The sequence below is a fragment of the Megascapheus bottae genome, chromosome 8 (assembly GCF_031878675.1).
Source record: "Megascapheus bottae isolate mThoBot1 chromosome 8, mThoBot2.hap1, whole genome shotgun sequence".
NCBI lineage: Eukaryota > Metazoa > Chordata > Mammalia > Rodentia > Geomyidae > Megascapheus > Megascapheus bottae.
Genome location: NC_143516.1, coordinates 4,886,928 through 4,907,283, shown reverse-complemented (window position 1 = coordinate 4,907,283; position 20,356 = coordinate 4,886,928). Strand labels below are relative to the sequence as shown.

At 44.3% G+C, this 20,356-nt stretch overlaps 1 protein-coding gene across 8 annotated transcripts in view; it reads left to right on the top strand.

Moving 5' to 3' along the window:
* Nucleotides 1–20,356, top strand: part of Map3k4 (mitogen-activated protein kinase kinase kinase 4) — a 57,701-nt gene that overhangs the window by 34,000 nt on the left and 3,345 nt on the right. For 2 of the 8 annotated variants that reach the window (XM_090337865.1, XM_090337861.1), the window contains exons 13-23: nucleotides 878–956; nucleotides 1,592–1,658; nucleotides 5,479–5,575; nucleotides 6,272–6,433; nucleotides 9,235–9,335; nucleotides 10,639–10,719; nucleotides 14,019–14,210; nucleotides 15,633–15,703; nucleotides 16,739–16,855; nucleotides 17,862–18,021; nucleotides 19,383–19,505. In XM_090337865.1, the coding sequence (XP_090193991.1) occupies nucleotides 878–956; nucleotides 1,592–1,658; nucleotides 5,479–5,575; nucleotides 6,272–6,433; nucleotides 9,235–9,335; nucleotides 10,639–10,719; nucleotides 14,019–14,210; nucleotides 15,633–15,703; nucleotides 16,739–16,855; nucleotides 17,862–18,021; nucleotides 19,383–19,505 (1,250 nt within the window). Of the gene's footprint in view, nucleotides 1–877; nucleotides 957–1,591; nucleotides 1,671–5,478; nucleotides 5,576–6,271; nucleotides 6,434–9,234; nucleotides 9,336–10,638; nucleotides 10,720–14,018; nucleotides 14,211–15,632; nucleotides 15,704–16,738; nucleotides 16,856–17,861; nucleotides 18,022–19,382; nucleotides 19,506–20,356 lie in introns of those variants that run through there. The other 6 variants (XM_090337864.1, XM_090337863.1, XM_090337867.1 and 3 more) reach the window with 4 other exon arrangements.

The window sequence follows — 20,356 nt, the reverse complement described above, 5'->3', positions numbered from 1 at the left end:
CCAGTACTAGAGCTGTACTCAAAGCCTTTCACTCTTAGGTCCATAGCTGTTTCCACTTCTAATAAGGAGATGTAGCTTTATTTAAATGTAAAAATATATAAATAGGAAGAAAAATTCTGTAACTTGTAGACAGTATTTAAAAAATATATTTCACTCTATTGATAGGGAAGGGGGGAAATCAAGATGAGCAGGGGGAGGAGGGGAGGGAAATGGGGACCATGACATGAGAAAGGGTATCAATATTTGTGAAGTAATGTACCTTCTATCTGGTCAATATAATATAACCCTCTATTAATTACAATAAAAATACATGAAGAAAAAATATATTTTACTCTATAGACGTAATGTTTTATTACGTAGATTATTATGTATGTATGACATAATAAACCCTCAGCCTGATTTTGATTATGTTCTAAAATCTAAGAGCCAGTCATTGTATATAGAGATTCCCTTCTTGAATACCTGTTTGTTAAACATGTCATTTGAAATATGATGTAAAAATCAATGTTAATAAATTCTTTAATAAAACATATATATTTCAACTAAGTTATCATGAAGGAAGTTCACATTCTCAATCGACAAGTCTTCTTGACTGCTAATGTTTTTTCTCCCCTCACTAAATATAAACTTTTTCTTTAGCGTGCATTTCAGATGGGCATCCCTCTCTCCCATTGGCTTCAAAATAAACAACTGAAAACAATGCTGTTTTATTCTTTTCCAAAAGGCCTCACTATAAACATATTCTTCCCAGGTATTGCTATAAAGGCAAGAAAAATGTATGTTCTCCTGGATGGTAGCTTGTCAGTCTGTTTCAGTCTGTGGTAATATTTTCATGGCTGCTTTGTGATTACTGCACATTTTTTTTTTTACGTGGCAGGTGGGCAACCCAAGGATTTGATTTCCTGCAAGCTATCGAGCCCGCCTTCATCTCAGCTTTACCAGAAGATGACTTCTTGGTATGGATACTTAAATTTTTCTATTAAACAAACAAGCTGGTCAGTTTTCAATTCCCTGATAATACATTTTGTATGTAATGATGATTTTAAACACTGCGTCTGTAATCCCAATGATAAAGACAAATTAAAGCAGGCTTCATAGCACAGCAAGGCCTTCTGTGCTGTTTGTCTCTGTAGCAGTGATATTCAGTTACGTCACTGTCAAGGTGTTTGTAAGCAACTGCACATCTAAAATGCTTTGGACGTTTAATGAAGAATAGGATTAGCTATTTCTCCCTAGCTATCACCGAAGAACATAATGCCCATTAAATAGAACTACTGTTGTTTCAAGTTCCATCAGTTCAAAATGTTGAATCTTTTATTCTTCCTATTACACTAAAAGTCCTTTGCTTATGTATATATATCATTGACTGCTCATTAGCTTTACTTGATGAATGTAATTCTGTATATTATTTTAAGTTATGCACAATATGTGTTTATGTTTTTTCTTCAGTTTCCTCTTAAATTAACTTTGAAAGATATTTTCTCAAGACAGTTTTCTCTAAAACATACTGAAGGCCTAAATTGTGCTGCTTATGCAATGATAGGTACACTTTTTGGTCTTATCTCTTTGCCTGTTTTCCTTTGACTGTTAGAGCTTACAAGCCTTGATGAATGAGTGCATCGGGCACGTCATTGGCAAGCCTCACAGTCCCGTTACAGGTTTGTACCTTGGTAAGACATTTCTCCTACAGCGTGCTGATTTCCATGAGCAAACCATGTTGGCATTACTGTCATTTGTAATGATATGAGACAAGAAAATAACAGTGATGAGCCATGTATGAGAGAATTTCATGGAATACTTCATGGTATCCAGTAAGGTTGAACTATTTATTTTCCCTTATAGCAGTACTGCATTCTATCTACTCTTCCTGTTAAAATCTTTGGAGAAGTACCATAGGAGCCTGCTCTCTGCCGGTGGGTCCATGGTCTCTCTGCTTCTTCTTTCATGGTTCTTGGAGAAGAACCTTGGTTTTCTCTATCTTTTCCTAAATATCTATTTTTCTGCTTCTTGTAGTAAATTCCAGTTTGTTTTTGATTTTGAGAAGATCACATTATGTAGTCAAAGTGCTGGAGTTCTCACCTATACTTAGCGTACAGTTTTACTGTGATGGTAAAACATTAGACAGAATGTCAAGAAAAGACTGTCTCATGTCATTCTTGATATTGTCTGTATATAAAACAAAATTATGCTCACATGAAAAGAACACCCCCAAATGAGAATCCAGAATATACAAAAAATTCCTAAGTGGTACATATGCTGGATAACACCTGTACTTCTGAAAGGGTACTTGCCAGCCTCAACCTTTAAAATTCTGTTTTGACAAACTTTATTTCTCCTAAGTCAGCTATGAAAATAAAAGTTATTATCTGTAAAACTATTGAAGCGTTTATATAAAACACTGATGGACTTAAGCCCATTCTCATAAATAGAATTTGGTTTGTTTTACTATTTAAAAATTTATTTTCTTTATAGAATAGTTACAGTATAGGCAATCTATTACAAGCATGGATGATACTTATTAAGAAAATTTTCAACACCCAAGGGAATCACCAAAGACAAAATATCACATAGTCCCATAATCCACAGGTAATCAGATACCTCAATCTGTAGTTCTCCCATAGGCCTGTCACCTGAAATGCTGCCAACACGATGACATTGTAGTACCTTCTGTGTGCCCAAGTGGCCCTTTGTCCCCTCAGCCACTCTGAGCATTGACAGACAACCTAAGACTTAGGGTGGCTCCTTTGATGCCTTTGATTGAATTTACCCAGAATGCATCCAGTGGGGCACTTGAGGAGGAATAGGTGGTGGTAACCGACCTCTCGTGTCCCCCACTTGAAGAGGAATAGGTGTGGTGACTGACCTCTAGTGTCATGTAGGAATAGCTTAGTTTTGTGTTCTTTCATTCAAAGAGACGGTGATGAAATCTGGAACATCACCTGTCTTCTGTTGTCATTATTCTTGCTTACGTCCTCTCCTTTTTTGAGCCTGGAAGTAAGAGAACAACCTGGTGTGTGTATATACCACACCCTTCTTGTGTGTCCTGTGTTTTGTGTAATTATACTCACCCATTCTACCCTCCACTTTTCTCATGTAATCTCACAGTATGTATAGAACCACTTACTGTATAAAAGTTGAGTTATATTGAATAATAAAATTTCGGTTTTGTTTTTTGTGTTTTGCTTTTTTGTTTTGTTTTTGTTTTTTAACCTGACAATTGTTGAAACCCCTCCATATCAAAGGTACATATCTAATTCATTCTCTTTAGTACTACATTGTAGATATCATAGAGATACTGAATTTTTTCTACTATTTTTTATGTGCTTTGCCCTGTGTGGAGCTGTAAAAAACAAAAATCTGTTCACTACTAGTAAAATTTGAAGGTCTGTGTTTATTGGTTGTTGGCTTTCCTCTCCAATGAAATGTTACGGTCTTGAAACATTAAATATGCATCCTTTTAAAATAAAATTTTTTAATGTGTTGGGAATATTAAGCATGTATGTGCAGTTGTTTATACCTTCATAAAAACATCTTGCAGTAGTTGTTGTAGTTCTAGCTGTGTTTGCGACATAATGATGTCATTCTTTTTTTTTTTTTTTTTGGTCAGTCCTGGTACTTGAACTCTGGGCCTGGGTGTTGTCCTTGAGCTCTTTAGCTACCCCTTGAGCCTCAGCCCCACTTGTGGTTTTCTGGTAGTTCATTGGAGATAAGAGTCTGACTGGTTTTAGTGTCTAGGCTGCCTTTGAACTGTGATCCTCAGATCTCAGCCTCCTGAGTAGCTAGGATTACAGGTGTGAGCCACCACCCCTGGCATGACATCATTCTTACTAAATATTTTTTGTTTGTGTTTCAGTACTAGGCTTTGAATTCGGTACCTTGTGCTTGTTTGGTTTGTTTTCTTGCTGTGCTGGCACTGTACCACTTTAGCCACATACTTTTTTGCTGGTTATTTGGAGGTGAGTTTTCCTGACTGGGCTGGCTTCAAACTATAATCCTCAGATCTCAGCCTAAGTAGCTAGGATTATAGGTGTGAGCCATAAGCACCTGCTTAGCATTTTTACTCTTTTTTTTATGCTCATAGGGTTTGAACTCAGGGCCAAGGCACTATCCCTGAGCAATTTTGCTCAAAGCTTGTGCTTTACCACTTTGAGCCACAGCACCACTTCTAGTTTTTGGTGGTTAATTGGAGGTAAGAGTCTCACAGCCTTTTTTGCACAGACTGGCTTTGAACCACAATCCTCAGATCTCAGCTTCTTGAGTAGCTAGGATTACAAGTATGAGCCCCCAGCACCCAGCTTTTGCCTCTTTTTTTTTTTTTAAAAACAAGAAAAATTTTGTTACTATTGAATTGCTTTTGTGTGCTGAAATAATAAAATCAGAGGCACAGCTGGCTACTTACATTTTTATTAACAATGACTTGGTTTTTGTTTTGCAAACTTGGGACTTCATATCTCTAAATTTGGAGCTTCTGTCTTTCTTGTATAATGTTTCTAAAAGGAAACAAAACGATGAACTAGGAGATGTCCATTTAGATATAACATATATGGACCAAAATTAGTAATGTGAAGAAAAAGTACATTAAAAACAGCTAAGAAAGACTAGATAAAAAAATAGAAGAAAAATCATTTAGCTATCAAGAACAAGGATTTGAGAGCATTTTTGTAATTACTGTAATATTGTTTTAAACTTTCAATTTCTATCTAGCCTGAAATTTTGATCTCAAATTTAATATTTACCATTTACTAAAATACTTAAAAGAAAAGGGAAAAATATGTTCTGAGAAAAGAAGTTAACGTGTCCCATCTGCTTGGGCTTAAAATAATTGAATAAATGTATGTGCTCAGAAATAAATGACACTGCCCCCCCAAAAAAAACATAGGGCCTGTTGAAATATCTGTACAGCTCAAACTTTTTAAGGCTGTAGATGACATAAAGAATTCCTTATTAAGAAAGTGTCAAATAAACCACATTTTAATTACGTTCAGAATGGCTTTTGTCATTTGTTCAGTACATAGTATGATTTATATAAATGTTTTTGAGCTAGGTTGGTGGCTCATGCCTATAATCCTAGATATTCAGAATTGAATCTTAGTAACATGGTTTGAAGCTAGCCTAGAATCTTCACTTGATCAGCAAGAAGCTGGAACTATAGGCCTGACTGAAATGAATTAAAAAAAAAAAACGAGTGAGAGCTCAAGGCTGGGAGTTCAAGCTCCAGCAATGGTACACACACACACACACACACACACACACACACACACACACTTGGTAGAGAAAAACAAATACAGCTTTATTAACTTCTGAAAGGTGATGTTTTTCACACTATTTGTACAAGTAATTGATTTTCTACTCAAATGGATGGTTTTATTTTGGTCTCTGGCAAAATTGAGCCGCATGCTATTTACATTTACGTGCTGGGTTTGACGTTTTCTATTACCCTCTTTAACAAGTTGCATTTGTTGCCATTTTCTCTGGCAGCTATTCATCGGAACAGCCCCCGTCCTGTGAAGGTGCCTCGCTGCCATAGTGACCCTCCTAACCCACATCTCATTATCCCAACTCCAGAGGGGTTCAGGTACTTGGCGCTCCTCCAGTTCCTCTCTTCATGCATGCCTTGATCTTGCGACAACTGGGTGCTTGCTCTGCAGCTCAGTGGTTTTTCAGTCTTCCTGTTCATTGCATTTTAAATATCTCATTTGCACTGTCTTAAAGATACTGCATTGCCTTGGTGGCAAAAGAAGACATGCCCATTTAAAATGCCTCTACCTTTTAAAATAACTTCTTTTCTCAGCTTCTTTATAACCCCAAGCTACTACATGCTTTCTGGCTCTGGAGTAAATTTCTCCTTTTCTTTCTCTTAAATTGCCTTGGGAAAACAACATTCTGTGTGCACAGCACATATTTGCAGAACAACACTGCACATCCCTTTAAAGTGGAGAAAGCCGCAGTGACCTTCTAGTCTCCCTTCCCTGAGCACATGTAGCTGTGAGACTACTTCCTGGAATGTGCTGGCCTTTCTTCAATGTGTCATTTTTGCTAGCTCATTTTATGTGACAGGATTTGTTAGGGAAGAAGTTCTTTTTTAAGCCATTGAAAGTAGGATTATCCTTTCCTTCACTCCCAGACCTGAATCTCCAATAGCAATTTGCATCTTTATATTTTTATAAATAATGTTCACTTCCATGCCATGGCTTTATTTTTAGTTGAAAACAATTTGCAAGTCCATCTCCATTTCTCACTTGTGTTCCTGAAGCTTTTCTTCTCGTCTTAGCACTCGCGTGCCTTCCGATGCTCGGAGCCACGGCAGCCCTGCTGCTGCTGCTGCTGCCGCCGCCGCCACCACCACCGCCACCACGAGCACCACCAGCCGCCCCGGCCCCTGTGGTGGTGACTCTGTGCTGCCCAAACCCATCAGCAGTGCCCCTGACACCAGGTAGCCACACCGCACCAGCACCATGCCAGCCCTTGTGTGCCCTGCTGCAGGGGCCTTAGGGTGTCCCGCGGGGAACGGGGCTTCCTGCCCTGGCCTGTGAGGAGTGCTCAGGGATGCTGGGAGGTTGTCACAGTCCCTGGCTCTGGCATCAGCCAGGATGCGTGGGCCCATGAGAGTCCTTGTGTAGAGCCACCCGTGGTTGTAGGGAGGGGATAGCAGAGGAAGGAACAGTTCTGTCGAGGGGTCTGAGGCCTCTCCACAGCAGCTGCAAGGCTGTTCAGAAATGGCAGTCTGTCAGTGATAGCTAGCGGAACACTTATTTTAGGAATATGTTTTCTAATTCCCAACTTTTAACTATGTATTGATTAGAAGTAGTTATATATAAAAGTGGCAAAATGAGTATTATTTAGCAAAGTAGATTATGATTAGCAGGCTAGCAGGCATTTGGCCCCCTCCAGAAGAATTTTAGTCTGTTGTGTTAAGTCTTGTAAACAAGGAGAAGGGACTTGCAGGGTTTTTTTCTCCATTGTAAAGCTTTTTTTTTTTTTTTAATTCCATTTATTTAATAGAGAAAGTTTTGGCTTGTGTTTCTGTATTTGAGCAGAGTATACTGCTAACATTCTCTTCTAGCAAGGAGGATGACAAAAATATATGGGTCAAGGATGATTTGATCAAAAAAGACACAATTTTAGTAGAACTCAGTGTTCAATGTTCAGCTTCTAGAAAAAAAGCAAATAATAGGAAGATGACTGATGGCTTTGGAATTTAAGAGACTAAAATGTTTTATACTTAGGTTAGCAACAGTTTAAAACTTCTGTGAACACACCTAGCCTTCTCACTCATTAAAATAATTAATATTCCTAATTTTTAATGATGAATAGTGCTTTACAAATATAAAATTTTTACAGCTTAAGCATTTGACTAGAAGAAAGAACCATTAACAATTAACATTGAACCCTAATCCCACAGGCCCTCTTCTGCCTCCCTGGGGAGGCTGAGGCTGTTGTTTTTATGAATACAGTGCAGGTTGAGGGAAGCTCAGAGGTAGCTGGGAACAGTGCCACTCCTGCCACATCCCGTGTCCTCCTTTAGACACACCTCAGTGCCTCCGCACTGGCGAGGGACTTAAGGGCTAGCACTTGTGGTACAGTGAGCACCTGCCGGTGCAAGGCATTCACATCCTAGTGGTAAAATGCCCATTGCTGGCTCTTCATGCACCCATCCTGTGGTTTGCACAGGCAAATTTTCAGAGTGCCACTGCTTTTCATAAGTGTTGGTCTAAATCCGTACATATTCGGCGTCCTTGATACCTAGCAGTTCCAGTAGCATCCCAGAGTGCTGTTGTGAAGTTTGAGTAGGAAGGAAGTTAGTTTACTTTAGATAACGCAGAGCACAGCTGCACAGCTGCACGTGTGTGTGGCTGGGAGACACTTGCCTGCCCTCAGGCCTGTGCGTGCTTTCACTGAGCTAGGGCGAGCCATGCAGGTTGTCCACTTGTTCCGTGTCATACAGGCACACTGTGCATGCCCAAGAGAGCCTGAGGGGCGGCATCGGCACGCCTTGTATACGTATAGACGTAATAGTCAAAGTTCAGTTCACCGTACAGTCCAGCCAGTAGAGGGCTTGCTCCGCACCTCCACTGCTCACAATGCTTTAGGAGTTTTTCCAACTGGGGGTTACATCCCGGAAATGGAAAAATCTGCAACCCACTGTCTCCCCTCTTATCCCATTCCTCTCTGGTTGCCAGACATTGGCAAACACACCCTATTGTTGAAGTATTGCTCTTGTCTTTATCCTTGCAAAAATCCCTGAAGACCCTGAATTGGTTGAGGAAGGTTAAGGCGTGAGGCAAAGTCTCAGGGTGTGTTTGTCCTTTCAGTATCCTGGTGCTAGGGTTCCTAATCAACTATGTGGCAAGCAGTCACCCTCTTCACCCTCCCCTCAAACTTGAGGAAGGCCCTGTTCGGCCCAAGGGCTTAGGGAAACACAGGAATAGTGCATATTTATAATTTGTGCAGAAGAGTTTAATAATAAAGAGCACAAGTGCTATTATATTATTTGCTTAAAAAACAGACCCAGTAACTAATAAATAAACTAACTCTCTATATTTTTAATACTTCCCTTACTGAAATTCTAGCTTTTTCTTCTTATGAGTTTATTCCGGGTGCTGAACATTTTAACTTTATTCTGGAAAAGTAGCTAATAAACTGTGTTCTTTAATACAAGCTTCCTGCTCCTTTGTACTTTCGCTTTGCTACTTACCGCTTGAGAAGTCATTAAGCATTCCCTTCTGTTTTCTTATTATTTAGAGCTTTGGAATCTTTTGAACCATGTAATCATTTTAGTTCCTTAAATATAAGTAAATGCATTAATTTAATTTGATGGTAATTTCAAATGCTGGCTCAATTTGTCTAATATATTTTTATCCATTCTAGGCTTAAATTATGGAGCCTTTCATTATATCAGTCATAAAGTAAAGAGTTCATTTTTCTTTGTCTCATTGTTAATGTAAAATAAGATGCTGGCAGGCAGGCTGTGGCTGCCCTCTTGGCGGTAGAGCAGAGTGCATAGGCTCCCTTTCTAGCCACAAACTCTGCTGGCAGCCTCCAGCGGTGGCCTTGTCTCTGCAGCTCTGCTCTGTCCATTGGAGTGGTACATGCCAGCTGTCCCAACACAGAGCCAGTGCCCTGGCGTGCACAGCCTCATCTCTAGTTGAGAATCAGACTCTGGAAGCATCACCTACAACTTTCCTCTGGAGTACTGTTGAATTTGATAGGCCAATTTTTACAAATATTGAACAGGGGTTCCAGTGTCCCTGAAAATGACCGACTGGCTTCCATTGCTGCTGAACTGCAGTTCCGGTCACTGAGTCGACACTCAAGCCCCACGGAGGAGCGTGAAGGTGAGTGTGGGAGGTGTCAGGGCACCCTCATCTCCTCTCCCTCCCTCCTCCTCCACCCCCCTCTCTCCTCCTCCACCCACCTCCCTGCACGCTTTCCAGATAATGGAAGGGCAAGAAGCCATAAGGCTTCATGAGGAGATTGAACCCTGCGCACTGTGACTTTTTAATATGGATACCTTTCTAGCTGTTTGTGTACTGAAGTCTACTTTTGTTACTTTTTTTAAACCAGTCATGGGACTTGAACTCTGGGCCTGGGCACTGTCCCTGAGCTCTTCAGCTCAAGACTACCACCCTACCCCTTGAACCACAGCACCACTTCTAGTGGCTAATTGGGGATAAGAGTCTTACGGACTTTAGTGGCTGGCTTTGAACCGGGATCCTCAGATCTTAGCCTCCTTGAGTACCTAGAGTTACAGGTGTGAGCCACCGTGCCTGGCAAATTTAGCCCCTTTATAACCCACAAAGCCAAGTCCTGTGTCTCTCACTTCGCCCGGAATACTTTTGTTACTTTTTTTTTTTTTTTTTTTTTTTTGGCCAGTCCTGAGCCTTGAGCTCAGGGCCTGAGCACTGTCCTTGGCCTTTCTCAAGGCTAGAGCTCTACCACTTGAGCCTCGGCACCATTTCTGGCTTTTTCTATCTATATGTGGTACCAAGGAATCGAACCCGGGTCTTCATGCATGCTAGGCAAGCGCTCTACCACTAAGCCGAACTCCTGGCCCCACTTTTGTTACTTTTTAAAGATGTATTTTTTAACTTACTGCTTAGAATGTATATTTTTAAAAATCCTGGAACAGCTTGTAATCCTAACTACTCAGGAGGCTGAGATGTGAGGAAAGTAGTTCGAAACTGGCTAGGGCAGACAGACTTATGAAACTCTTATCCTAGTTCATCAGCCAAAAGTCAGAAGTAGAGATTGGCTCAAGTGATAGACTGCCAGCCGTGAGTGAAAAGTTAAGTGAGAGCTTAAGGCTCAGAGTTCAAACCCCACTACATGCAAAAAGAAAAAAGCAAATACTGCCTTGGTGCTTTAGTTACTGAGTGCTCTCACTTACTAAACATACAGAAGCAGTGCTGTGATGCAGATGGTTTGGTGCAGAAGCACTGTCTGCACAATAGTCTGTTGTCCATGACATGTGCAGAGTTTAATGGAAGGTTTTGTAACGTGATTGCCAGTTTTTGAACTCATTACCAGTTAATCACAGAAGGGCAGATTGATGGCAGTCATTGCCGTTCAGCTTCACCTCGCTCTCAATGTATTTATGGCATAAGTATTAATTTTTTGTGTGAAAAATGCTTCCTGCAGAGCCAGCCTATCCTCGGGGTGATTCCAGTGGGTCCACACGAAGAAGCTGGGAGCTCCGCACACTTCTTAGCCAGACCAAAGGTAAGCAGAAGGATGTTGAACTGGAGGCTGTTTAGTGTGAGATGAACAGCTCCAGTAAAAGTTAGCTCTAACTTCTGGGCTGGCGGTTAGGCCTTCTTACATTAGTGTCATAATCTCAGTTCCCCTGATATGTGCTATGTTTGTGGGTATTGCCTATTTTGTGGAACAAATTACAAGTTCTTTTGGGTAAAGGATCTGTTTTATTTATCTTTATTTTTATTATATATATATATATTTATTTATTTATCAGTCCTGGGGCTTGAACTCAGCTTTTTTTGCTCAAGGCTAGCATTGTACCACTTCAGCCACAGAGCCACTTCTGGCTTTTTCTGTGTATGTTCTGAGAAACCAAACCCATGCTAGGCAAGCGCTCTACCACTAAGTCACATTCCCAGCCCCCTTTAGTTTTTTTACTTTTGTTGGTCATGGGGCTTAAACTCGGGGCATGGCTGCCAGCCCTGAGCTCTTTTGCTCAAGGTTAGTGCTCTACCACTTGAGCCACAGTACCACTTCTGGTGTTCTGGTGGTTAATTGGAGGTAAGAGTCTCACAGTGTTTCCTTCCTGGGCTGGCTCTGAACTGTGATCCTCAGATCTAGAGCACGTGAGGAGCTAGGGTTTCCCGTGTGAGCCACTGGTGCCGAGCCTCATGTTTACATTTGAATAGACTCGTGTTTATATGCTAAGAAGAATTACATGCTCAGTCAATTTAAACACAGGAGTGTATAGCGCAACTGTCCCTAGGGGTCTAGCACTTCATGATCCACAGCATACTTCCGTGTACTTTGTCATCACAGTCTAGACCAATAGGCAGAGGAGGACATCCTTTCATTTTCATGACAGGTAGCAGATTCCGAGAGGTCAAGTAATTTGTCCACAGTGGTGGTAGTAAATGGCAGTGCTGGACTAGAGCATACTGTTGGTCTGGTGTGGTGCCCTCTCACCACACTGTAACTGGTTCCAAGACTATTTGTGCCCAAGACCCTTGGGGGTTTGAAAGGGCCCCTGGACAGAAGGGATGGCACTGACCTTGGGGAGCTCAGTCTTCAGTACACGGTAAGGTACCTTTCAGGAGGAGCTCACCTGGTGGCCCGTGGTCTTGTGATCAAAGACCTCACCTGGTGGTGGCAGACTCTGTCAGCTTCTGAGCATTTGCTCAGCAGACGAGTGCACTGAGTCACTGAGATAGCTTGTCTTGCTGACCTGAATTAGGGCTGAAGTAGACCATCCTATAGCTGCGGTCTGGTGAGTAAAGCATTAGCCTGACCCACACCTTAAAGTAGGTGTCATAAAGGCAATGCCCAGCCAGATGCAGCAGCCAGGGCAGCGCAGCTGGTGCACATGGGGCCTGTGTGCCCTGTCTGCAGGCCTCCTCCCTCCTGTAACAGCTGTGTGCCCGGTGAGCATGGGAACTACCAAAGGAGTTGAAAGACCGAGACGTCTCAAGGAAAGCTACGTGCTAAGTAATAAACACAAAAAGAACCTCTTGGGGCCAGGAGTTTGGCCTAGTGGTAGAGTCTTGCCTAATGTGCACGAAGCCCTGGGTTCCATTCCTGGGAACCACGTACATAGAAAAAGCTGGAAGTGGTGCTGTGGTTCAAGTGGTAGAATGATAGCCTTGAAAGAACTCAAGGACAGTGCTCATGTCCTGAATTCAAACCCCAGGACTGGCAAAAAAAAAAAAAAAAAAAATGGAGCCTCTCTAAGACATTTTGACAGTGGAGCTGCCGTGGCCTCTTAAACTGAAATGCTTGTCCAGTGTGAGGCAGACTTGCCGCATCCTGAAGGGAGGTTGAGGAAACAAACGAGTTTCCACATTTTGAAGAAGTCTCACATCATTAATCCTAGCTACTACATCTAGGAGAACAAGAGGGTCTCAGCTCAAAGCCACCCTGGGCACATAAATCCAAGACTTTTGTCTCTAATTAAGCAGAAGAGGGGCTGGAGTTGGAGCATGGCTCAAGTGATGGTGCCGCTGTGAGTGAAGAAGTAGAGTGAGAGTGTGAGGCCCGGAGTTCACACCTCATCACACGCAGTCCAAGAAAAGAAATTTCACTTTTCAAAGAGTCTTTCTGTATCTCAGTCTTCAAGGATCTCTGTTCTAGACTAGTGATGTTCTTAGGTAGCTAATTAGTTTTCAAGTTTCAGGTAGTGGGACATCAGTGGATGGTTAATTAGAATGAATCTGACCAGCCCTCAAAGGGAAAGCTGGTGTGGAATTAAGATCACACACAGTAAGGGTGGTAATGGAAATAACCAGCTCGCTGTCTATATATGAAAGCCATTACTTCTAGAAGTCATGGTAGAAATAAGTTGGAGAAATAGAGCTGTAGAACTTCAAGGTTGTAAAGGTAGGCGGTGCGCTTCGAGTCCTGTGTTCTGCTCTCCCGGGCACACGCTCTCTGGCCTGCATTAGCTTAACAGTTAGCTGAACATGCATGGAGTTACTTTCCTCGGAAGGTTTATTTCAGTTCTCTACTACTTCCTAAAATTGAAACCTCTCCTCATGGGATTCCAAGTGCTACAAAAATTGGAACTAAATGCCAAATACTCTTTTTTTTTTTTTTTTTTTTTGGTTTTCAGAGAGTTCAGTATCATTACCTTCATGTAATGTCTAAAGAAATAAGTTAGCTTGTGCACTGTCAGCACCTTGAACATGATGAGGTCAGGGTTTCACACCAGGCTCTGTCCTCCCTGTTCCCTTCTGCGCCGAAGCTGGCTTCCAGGAAGAGGTGTGCATTTCACTTGGGTGAGGTGAGCGGGACAGCCAGTGATTAGCACTGGGAGTGAGAAACACTTCTGTGTGTTTCCTGAGTCTTGAGTCTGAGTCATCAGGCTCATATGGATGATGATAAGAGAATAAAGGTTAAAATAAAAAGTACAACCACAGGAGAAACTAGATCTCACTTCCACAGGGCCTTGAATCCTGTGTGATCGAGTTTGGATTGCTGGCTAGTAGGTGATGGAGAATGGAAATAAACTTACTTAGGAGCACATTGTAGCAGATTCCTTGTTGGTTGTACTAATGGCATGTGAACCATCAGCCCCATGGGCAAGGGAGAGCAGAAGCTAGCCTCTGCTCAGGGATGTGGGGAAAAGGGCCTATTATTGCCTCCTGAGTTGGTGCCTCAGTAGGGGTGCAACTGGACTAGTACACACTAGAAGACTAGTTTTGGTCAGAACACACCCTCGCTGTAGTGGCGAGGTCAGTAAGGTACATCCCTGCGCACTCCGCATGACTGTTGGGAATTTGACTTGTAACAGTGATAGATGGGACCTCTGATGCCAAGTCTCTCTGCAGACACTGCTTCTAAGCAAGGACCCATGGAAGCCATACAGAAGTCAGTCCGACTATTTGAAGAAAAGAGGTACCGAGAAATGAGGAGAAAAAATATCATTGGCCAAGTTTGTGACACTCCTAAATCCTACGACAACGTCATGCATGTTGGCTTACGGAAAGTGACCTTCAAATGGCAAAGAGGAAATAAAATTGGTAAGGAAACTCAGGACCATGCGCCGCGGTGGCCTCTGGAAAATAACAGCATTTGTGCTTCTGTGGGGTAAATCTGTATAGCCTTTTGCTTCTAGATATAACAAGGGTGCAACATACATTTTTGTAGATATAAATGAAATTTCAGAAAAGTGAACTCTGGATTTGACACTCTGGCTTGCTTTTTCACTGATGACATGTGACATACCTCCACGTCCAGCATTTTTCTGGTTTACCGGAGATGAGAGTCTCACTGACTTATCTACCAGCATTGGATCCAGATTGTGATTCTTAGATCTTAGCCGCCTGTGTAGGATTACAGGTGTGAGCCACTGGAGGCTAGTTCTGTCCTGCTTTGTTTTTGTGGAATACCAGGGATTGGACTCCAGGCCTTCTGCTTGCTAGGAAGGCTCTGTGTTGCATGCTCCCACAGCCTTTGATTTTCATACAGGCTATCTAGCTGGCCTCAGTTCATGATCCCCCAAAGAACTCCTGACTAGAGCTATGAACCACCATTCCAACGCGTCCCTGAACCACTGTCCTCCTTTCCCTACCTCTCAGGTAGCTGAGATAATAGGCATAATGTCATTATATTAAAATACAATTAAAATACATTAAACTGAATAGTTTTGCTTTACATTTCCAGAAGTTTTCAGTGGATACTATGATTTTTTTTTTTTTTTTTTGAAGTGCTCTTGGGGCTTAAACTCTGGGACTGGGTGCTGTCTCTGAGCTCTTTCACTCAAGGCTAGTGCTCTACCACTTTGAGCCACAGTGCCACTTACTACTAATTTTTTTAACCTATTCAATATTCTTTTCTCATATTCCCACAAGAATGTTATGAGAGACTTGACATGAATCAGGACAAGATGATTTTTTTTCTAAAATAATATCTCCTTAGTTCCTTGTATAGTAACTCAGATAGATTGAGTGATACACCAGCTCCTCCCCCATTTGTCTCTCAGGCATTCAGGTCCGAGGGACACGTACTGTCATGAACCAGGACTTTCTGGACCTCAGGAAACTGGGGTGCCTTAGAAGAACGCGAGAGCAGGCCAGGACTCGTCAGACGTTAGTCACTGTTCTCCCCAGCCTTGTCCCCTTCTACCTTCCCCTGGAGGGAGACTGTCATTCGCACTCCTGGCCTGCAGCTGGACCCGGTTCAATGTGCTTCTGCCCCCTCCGGCCCCCCATCCCCCGGGACCCCAGGGCAGCCCAGATGCTGTGCAGACCCGCAGAGCTCATCTTCTTGTCTCTCTTCCGGGCTTGTACAAAGCCACTTCTCACCCACTTCAAGACATTCACAGATAGGAGGTATATAAGGACTTCAGCTATTTGGCAACACTGAGGATTATTTTGGTTCTTACGAAGGTAAACTTGACACAGCTAGAATTGCTAGGCTCAGCCTGTCTGCTTTGTTTGCAGGCGAAGGGCAGTATGGCAAGGTCTACACTTGTATCAGCGTGGACACTGGGGAGCTCATGGCCATGAAGGAGGTGAGTCGCAGCTGGGCTTTTGTGTGGGACGACTGAGTGGCCGGGACTCCTGGAAGACACTGCAGTTCTTGTGCATGCAGTGGCTTGAGTTCTCTCCCGGGACTTGCTAGTCCTCTGTTAGCCTTCAGGCAGGACTGGCTGTGCAGCTGGCTGAGGCTGTGTGAAAGGGAAGGCGTCGGCGGCTGTAGTGAACACGGGTGATTCTGGTATGACCAGGCATGAGACGTGTCCTACGGAGCGAGACGAAGACACGCGGAGCTGCGCCACGGGCCCTGCAGGCCTCGGCGGTGGGGAGAGGGGGGTGGTCGGTGATCAGCTTCAGCAGTGAGGAGCACTGTAGTGGCGAAAGCCAGAGTGGACAAGAACAGGAGAAGCAGGAAGCCATAATGGATGGGGCAGAGGCGCCATACTGGGGAGGCCCAGGTGGGCCGGAGCTGCCGCGGCACTTCCCCCTTTACCCGGTGGCCTCTGCGTCCTCGCTAAGGCTGCCTGTCTTTTCCTTCTCCCTTATCATTTTGAATTGGCTGATGTTTTGACCGATGTAGGTAATGTGGAGCGATGCATCACTTTGCTCTGATTTGGCCTTCAGCCTTTGCTGAAGTAGCCACGGTCACCTTCTTGGCAGGGTGGGCGAGCACAGGGGGCTTGGTGAAGTCCAGGTGTGGAGGGTGGACACTGCTCGGGCATGGACCTGTGAGCTGGAAGGAGCCACAGCCTTCGCAGGGCAGCCACATCTTCCCCTTCTGCATCGCCAGAGCAGTGGTTGCCACCGAGCTTGACGCTCAGGGTGACTTCGTTTGCAGTGGACAGTGATCCTGTTACTCTTTTGTCAGTCTATTGGGAGAGAGGCGGCTTCGTGTTTCTAGTGATGGTGAAGGAAAAGTCTGGAGTAAAGTCAGAGCACACTGACCAAAGCGTGGTCTGTGGGCCTGGACAGTGAGCAGGCGTGGAAGCTCTGTACTCCCCCTCCCCCCGAGAACTACTACTTGTAGGCTGGGCCAGTGTCTGTGGTAACCAGAAGTTTTCTTTTCACAGATTCGATTTCAGCCCAATGACCATAAGACTATCAAGGAAACTGCAGACGAATTGAAAATCTTTGAAGGCCTCAAGCACCCTAACCTAGTCCGGTACTTCGGTGTGGAGCTCCACAGAGTAAGCAGCCTCTAATCACACAGTCATGCGTGAGGGTCAGAAAGAGTGCCGAGTGGACCCTGTTCCACACCACCGCTCTTCTCGTTTCAGAGCACAGTAACTGTGCCTAGTTACCAGGAAATCTCCCTGACTTACCTCCTTTCTGCCTTCTCTCTGAAACTGGAGGAGTTCTTCCTGAAATGTAAATTGTAGACTGTAGCTGTTTACTGACATAGTGAAGCACGGAATCTTGTCCAGCCTGCCAGAAGGTTCTTCTTTTTTTTTTTTTTTTTCCTCCCATTAGTTGTGAGGCTTGAACTCAGGGGGCTTGGGCTCTGTCCCTGAGGTTTTTCACTCAGGGTTAGCTCTCTACCACTTGGAGCCACATTTCTGATTTTCCTGCCTGAGCTGGCTTTGAACCATTCACTATCCTCAGCTCTCAGCCTCCTGAGTAGGATTGAAGGTGTGAGCCACAGCACCTGGCTGACTTTCTTTCTTTATAATGCACCACTAAGTGAGGCTGACTTTTCTTCCCTGTGCTTAAGGAGGTTTTGTGAGATGAGAGAAAGTTAAAGCCTACATGCATTCCCCTGCTCCCTGTATTTACAGGTGAACATTGACGGTGTGCTGGTATGGAACCAGAGTTTCCTGGGGCCGTCGGGTGTTGATTGTGCTTAACGTTTTCACAAATAGATTTGCAGAGGATATGTTTTAGTTCTTTAAAATGAACATACAAGGACAGCCTGTTGGTCCCTGATTGAGACTGCAGGGCAGACTTTAACTCAGGATTGTTCCTGTTTCTTCACTGAGACTTGCAGGATCTGAAACTGTTGTAGCTCTGGACAAGAGGCAGGTAGCCATCTGTACAGGAGGTGGACATGGCAGACTTCTGTACAGGGGGAGGACATGGCTGCACGACACAGTCAGGTTGGCCAGTGCAGTCCGTAACCACCAGCAAGGAGGCTGACTCCTGGCGGCGGGCCCTCGTAGGGAGCACGGTGAGCAAGCTCCACCTCCCCTCCCCCAGGAGGAGATGTACATCTTCATGGAGTACTGTGACGAGGGGACGCTGGAGGAGGTGTCGCGGCTGGGGCTGCAGGAGCACGTCATCAGGCTGTACTCGAAGCAGATCGCCATCGCCATCAATGTCCTCCACGAGCACGGCATCGTCCACCGGGACATTAAAGGTGGTCCGCCCAGCTCCCCAGGACCTCCTTTCTTCAGGGTGCAGGGGCTTCTCCTGACCAGCAGGCTCTCTGTTCTGCTGCAGGGCTTGGTGTGTGCACGTGAGGGAATGCTGGGGCGCCTGCAGGGCCTCCGGCAGAGCTGCCCCTTCTTTGGAGACAGGAATAGCATTTGTGTGTACCAACCTCCAAAGGAGTCTGCCAGCAGGTTATTTAGTTCTTTGGGTGCTTTCTGTCTGCTGGCTGGAGGGGAGTAGCCGTGCTTCCATCTTGGAATAGTCATTGTGGCAACTGCGTGAACCACACCCCAGCCCTGGCCTCTAGGGAGTCCAGGAGAGAGTTAGAGCCCAAGAGTCACTTTGTCTCTAACTGGGTTTTAAGTTCCATTTCATCAAATGGGTTAAGCTAAACACTAAAAGTCAGGAATTCAAGGACCAGGTCCAGTCTGGTGGGCGCTGTTGTGGGTAATGCCAGAAACTGCTTTGGTCTGGGTGTAGAATTCTGCACGCTCTGTAGTGTAGCTCACCCGTAGTCACTTTGCCAGAGCCATCTTGTTGGCTGCCTGCCTGTCCACCACATGGGTCTGCTGTCTGGGGTCATTCTGGGCATTGGCTAATTTGGCTTTTTCTCAGGCCATGGCATTGTCCATTTGTAGATGTTCTGCCATGAATTCTGTACTGAGCCTGCGCGTTGTTGCAAAATGGTGTCTTCATGTTACATCCCTCCACGTAAGAGGAGTCCCCGAGCCCCTGAATCGGCTCAGCGCGCTGCTGTCTGTATTTGTCCTGATCACATACGTTATCTCCCCGCTGGCTGGGAGGCGAGGCTGTAGAATGGCTCCGGAGTCGCCCTCAGAAGTCCCTGTTCCCAGGGGCTCTTGTCTGTGTGTCACTTCCTCCCATGGACGCTGCCGATGGTGTTCAGCAGCCTTGTCTGGGCATGCTCACAAGCGTTTGTCTTGTGTATAATTCTCTCTGAATATATCTGAGGTGCTTATTTGAAGGGGGTGTGGGAGGAGCTTTGACCTCTGTCGGGGTGCTGCCCCCCCTGGCCTTTTCTACTTGGTGCTGGTGCTCTACCAATTGAGCCACAGCGTCGGTGCCAGTGTTTTGGTAGTAAATTAGAGATAGGCTTGCTTTGATTTGCGATCCTCAGATCTCAGCCTCTCCTGAGTTGCTAGAGTTACAAGCGCCCTGCTCTAGCTGAGGTTTTAGTGTCAGAATGTCTGCATGTTCTTCAGGTCTACCCTGATGTTAAGTTTTTGTTGCTTTGTAATCGGGTTCACAGGCTTTCTGTGCTGGGTAGGTGAGGTTTCAGGCAGCGTGGTCTCAGAAGCTGCTTGCTGACTGCCTATTTCTTGTCAGGTGCCAACATCTTCCTTACTTCTTCGGGACTAATCAAGCTGGGGGATTTTGGATGCTCAGTAAAGCTGAAAAACAATGCCCAGACCATGCCAGGAGAAGTGAACAGCACCCTGGGCACAGCAGGTAGGTGTCACTGGCAGTCAGGCCCCTCGCGTCCCCAGGCAAACTGCTTCCTCCATCTTCCTGCAGGTGCCTGACTGGTGAAGTGAAGGAAATTTCTCCTTTAAAGCCAGAAGTGGGGAGAAAGCTTCTTTCCCCTGAAGGGCTCTTCTTGTTATTTCAACTCTCCTGATTGAAATAACATTTTGGTTACATGGTAATTTGTTGTAACGATTTACTGTCATAAATTTTTTTTAATCCTACTATACAAGTTAAAGTTCCTGTTTTCATTGTGACTGCAGAATATCTGAAAATTTGAACATTTGAAAGATTTTTATTAAAAGAATTCTGTCTGGCTAGGAGTTTGGCCAAGTGCATGAAGACCCAGGTTTGATTCTTCAGTACCACATGTATAGAAAAAGCCAGAAATGGTACTGTGGCTCAAGTGGTAGAATGATAGCCTTGAAAGAACCCAAGGACAGTGCTCAGGCCCTGAGTTCAAGCCCCAGGACTGGCAAAAATAAAAAATAAAATATCTCTGTTCCTAAAGTTCAGTTGAACACATTAATTGGAAACGTGTTTTCAGTGTTATATAGACCTTTGGAAACTGCCGTTGAGGAAAAACAGACTGTACAGGCTGAGTTCTGTGCTATACCGAAGACATGTGGTTCATTTTCCCCGCTAAAGACACACTACCTCTTTGCAAATCCAAATTTTTTGCCTGATCGCATCATTTAAGTGCATTCATCTTTCCCTACTGTCTATGTGCCATCTGCTCTCTGGAGGTCGATTTCCACCGCCGAGGCAGGGAACACTTAGAGATCACAGTGATGAGAGTCTTGCAAACTATAAGCACATCAGCAGAGCTGATGACG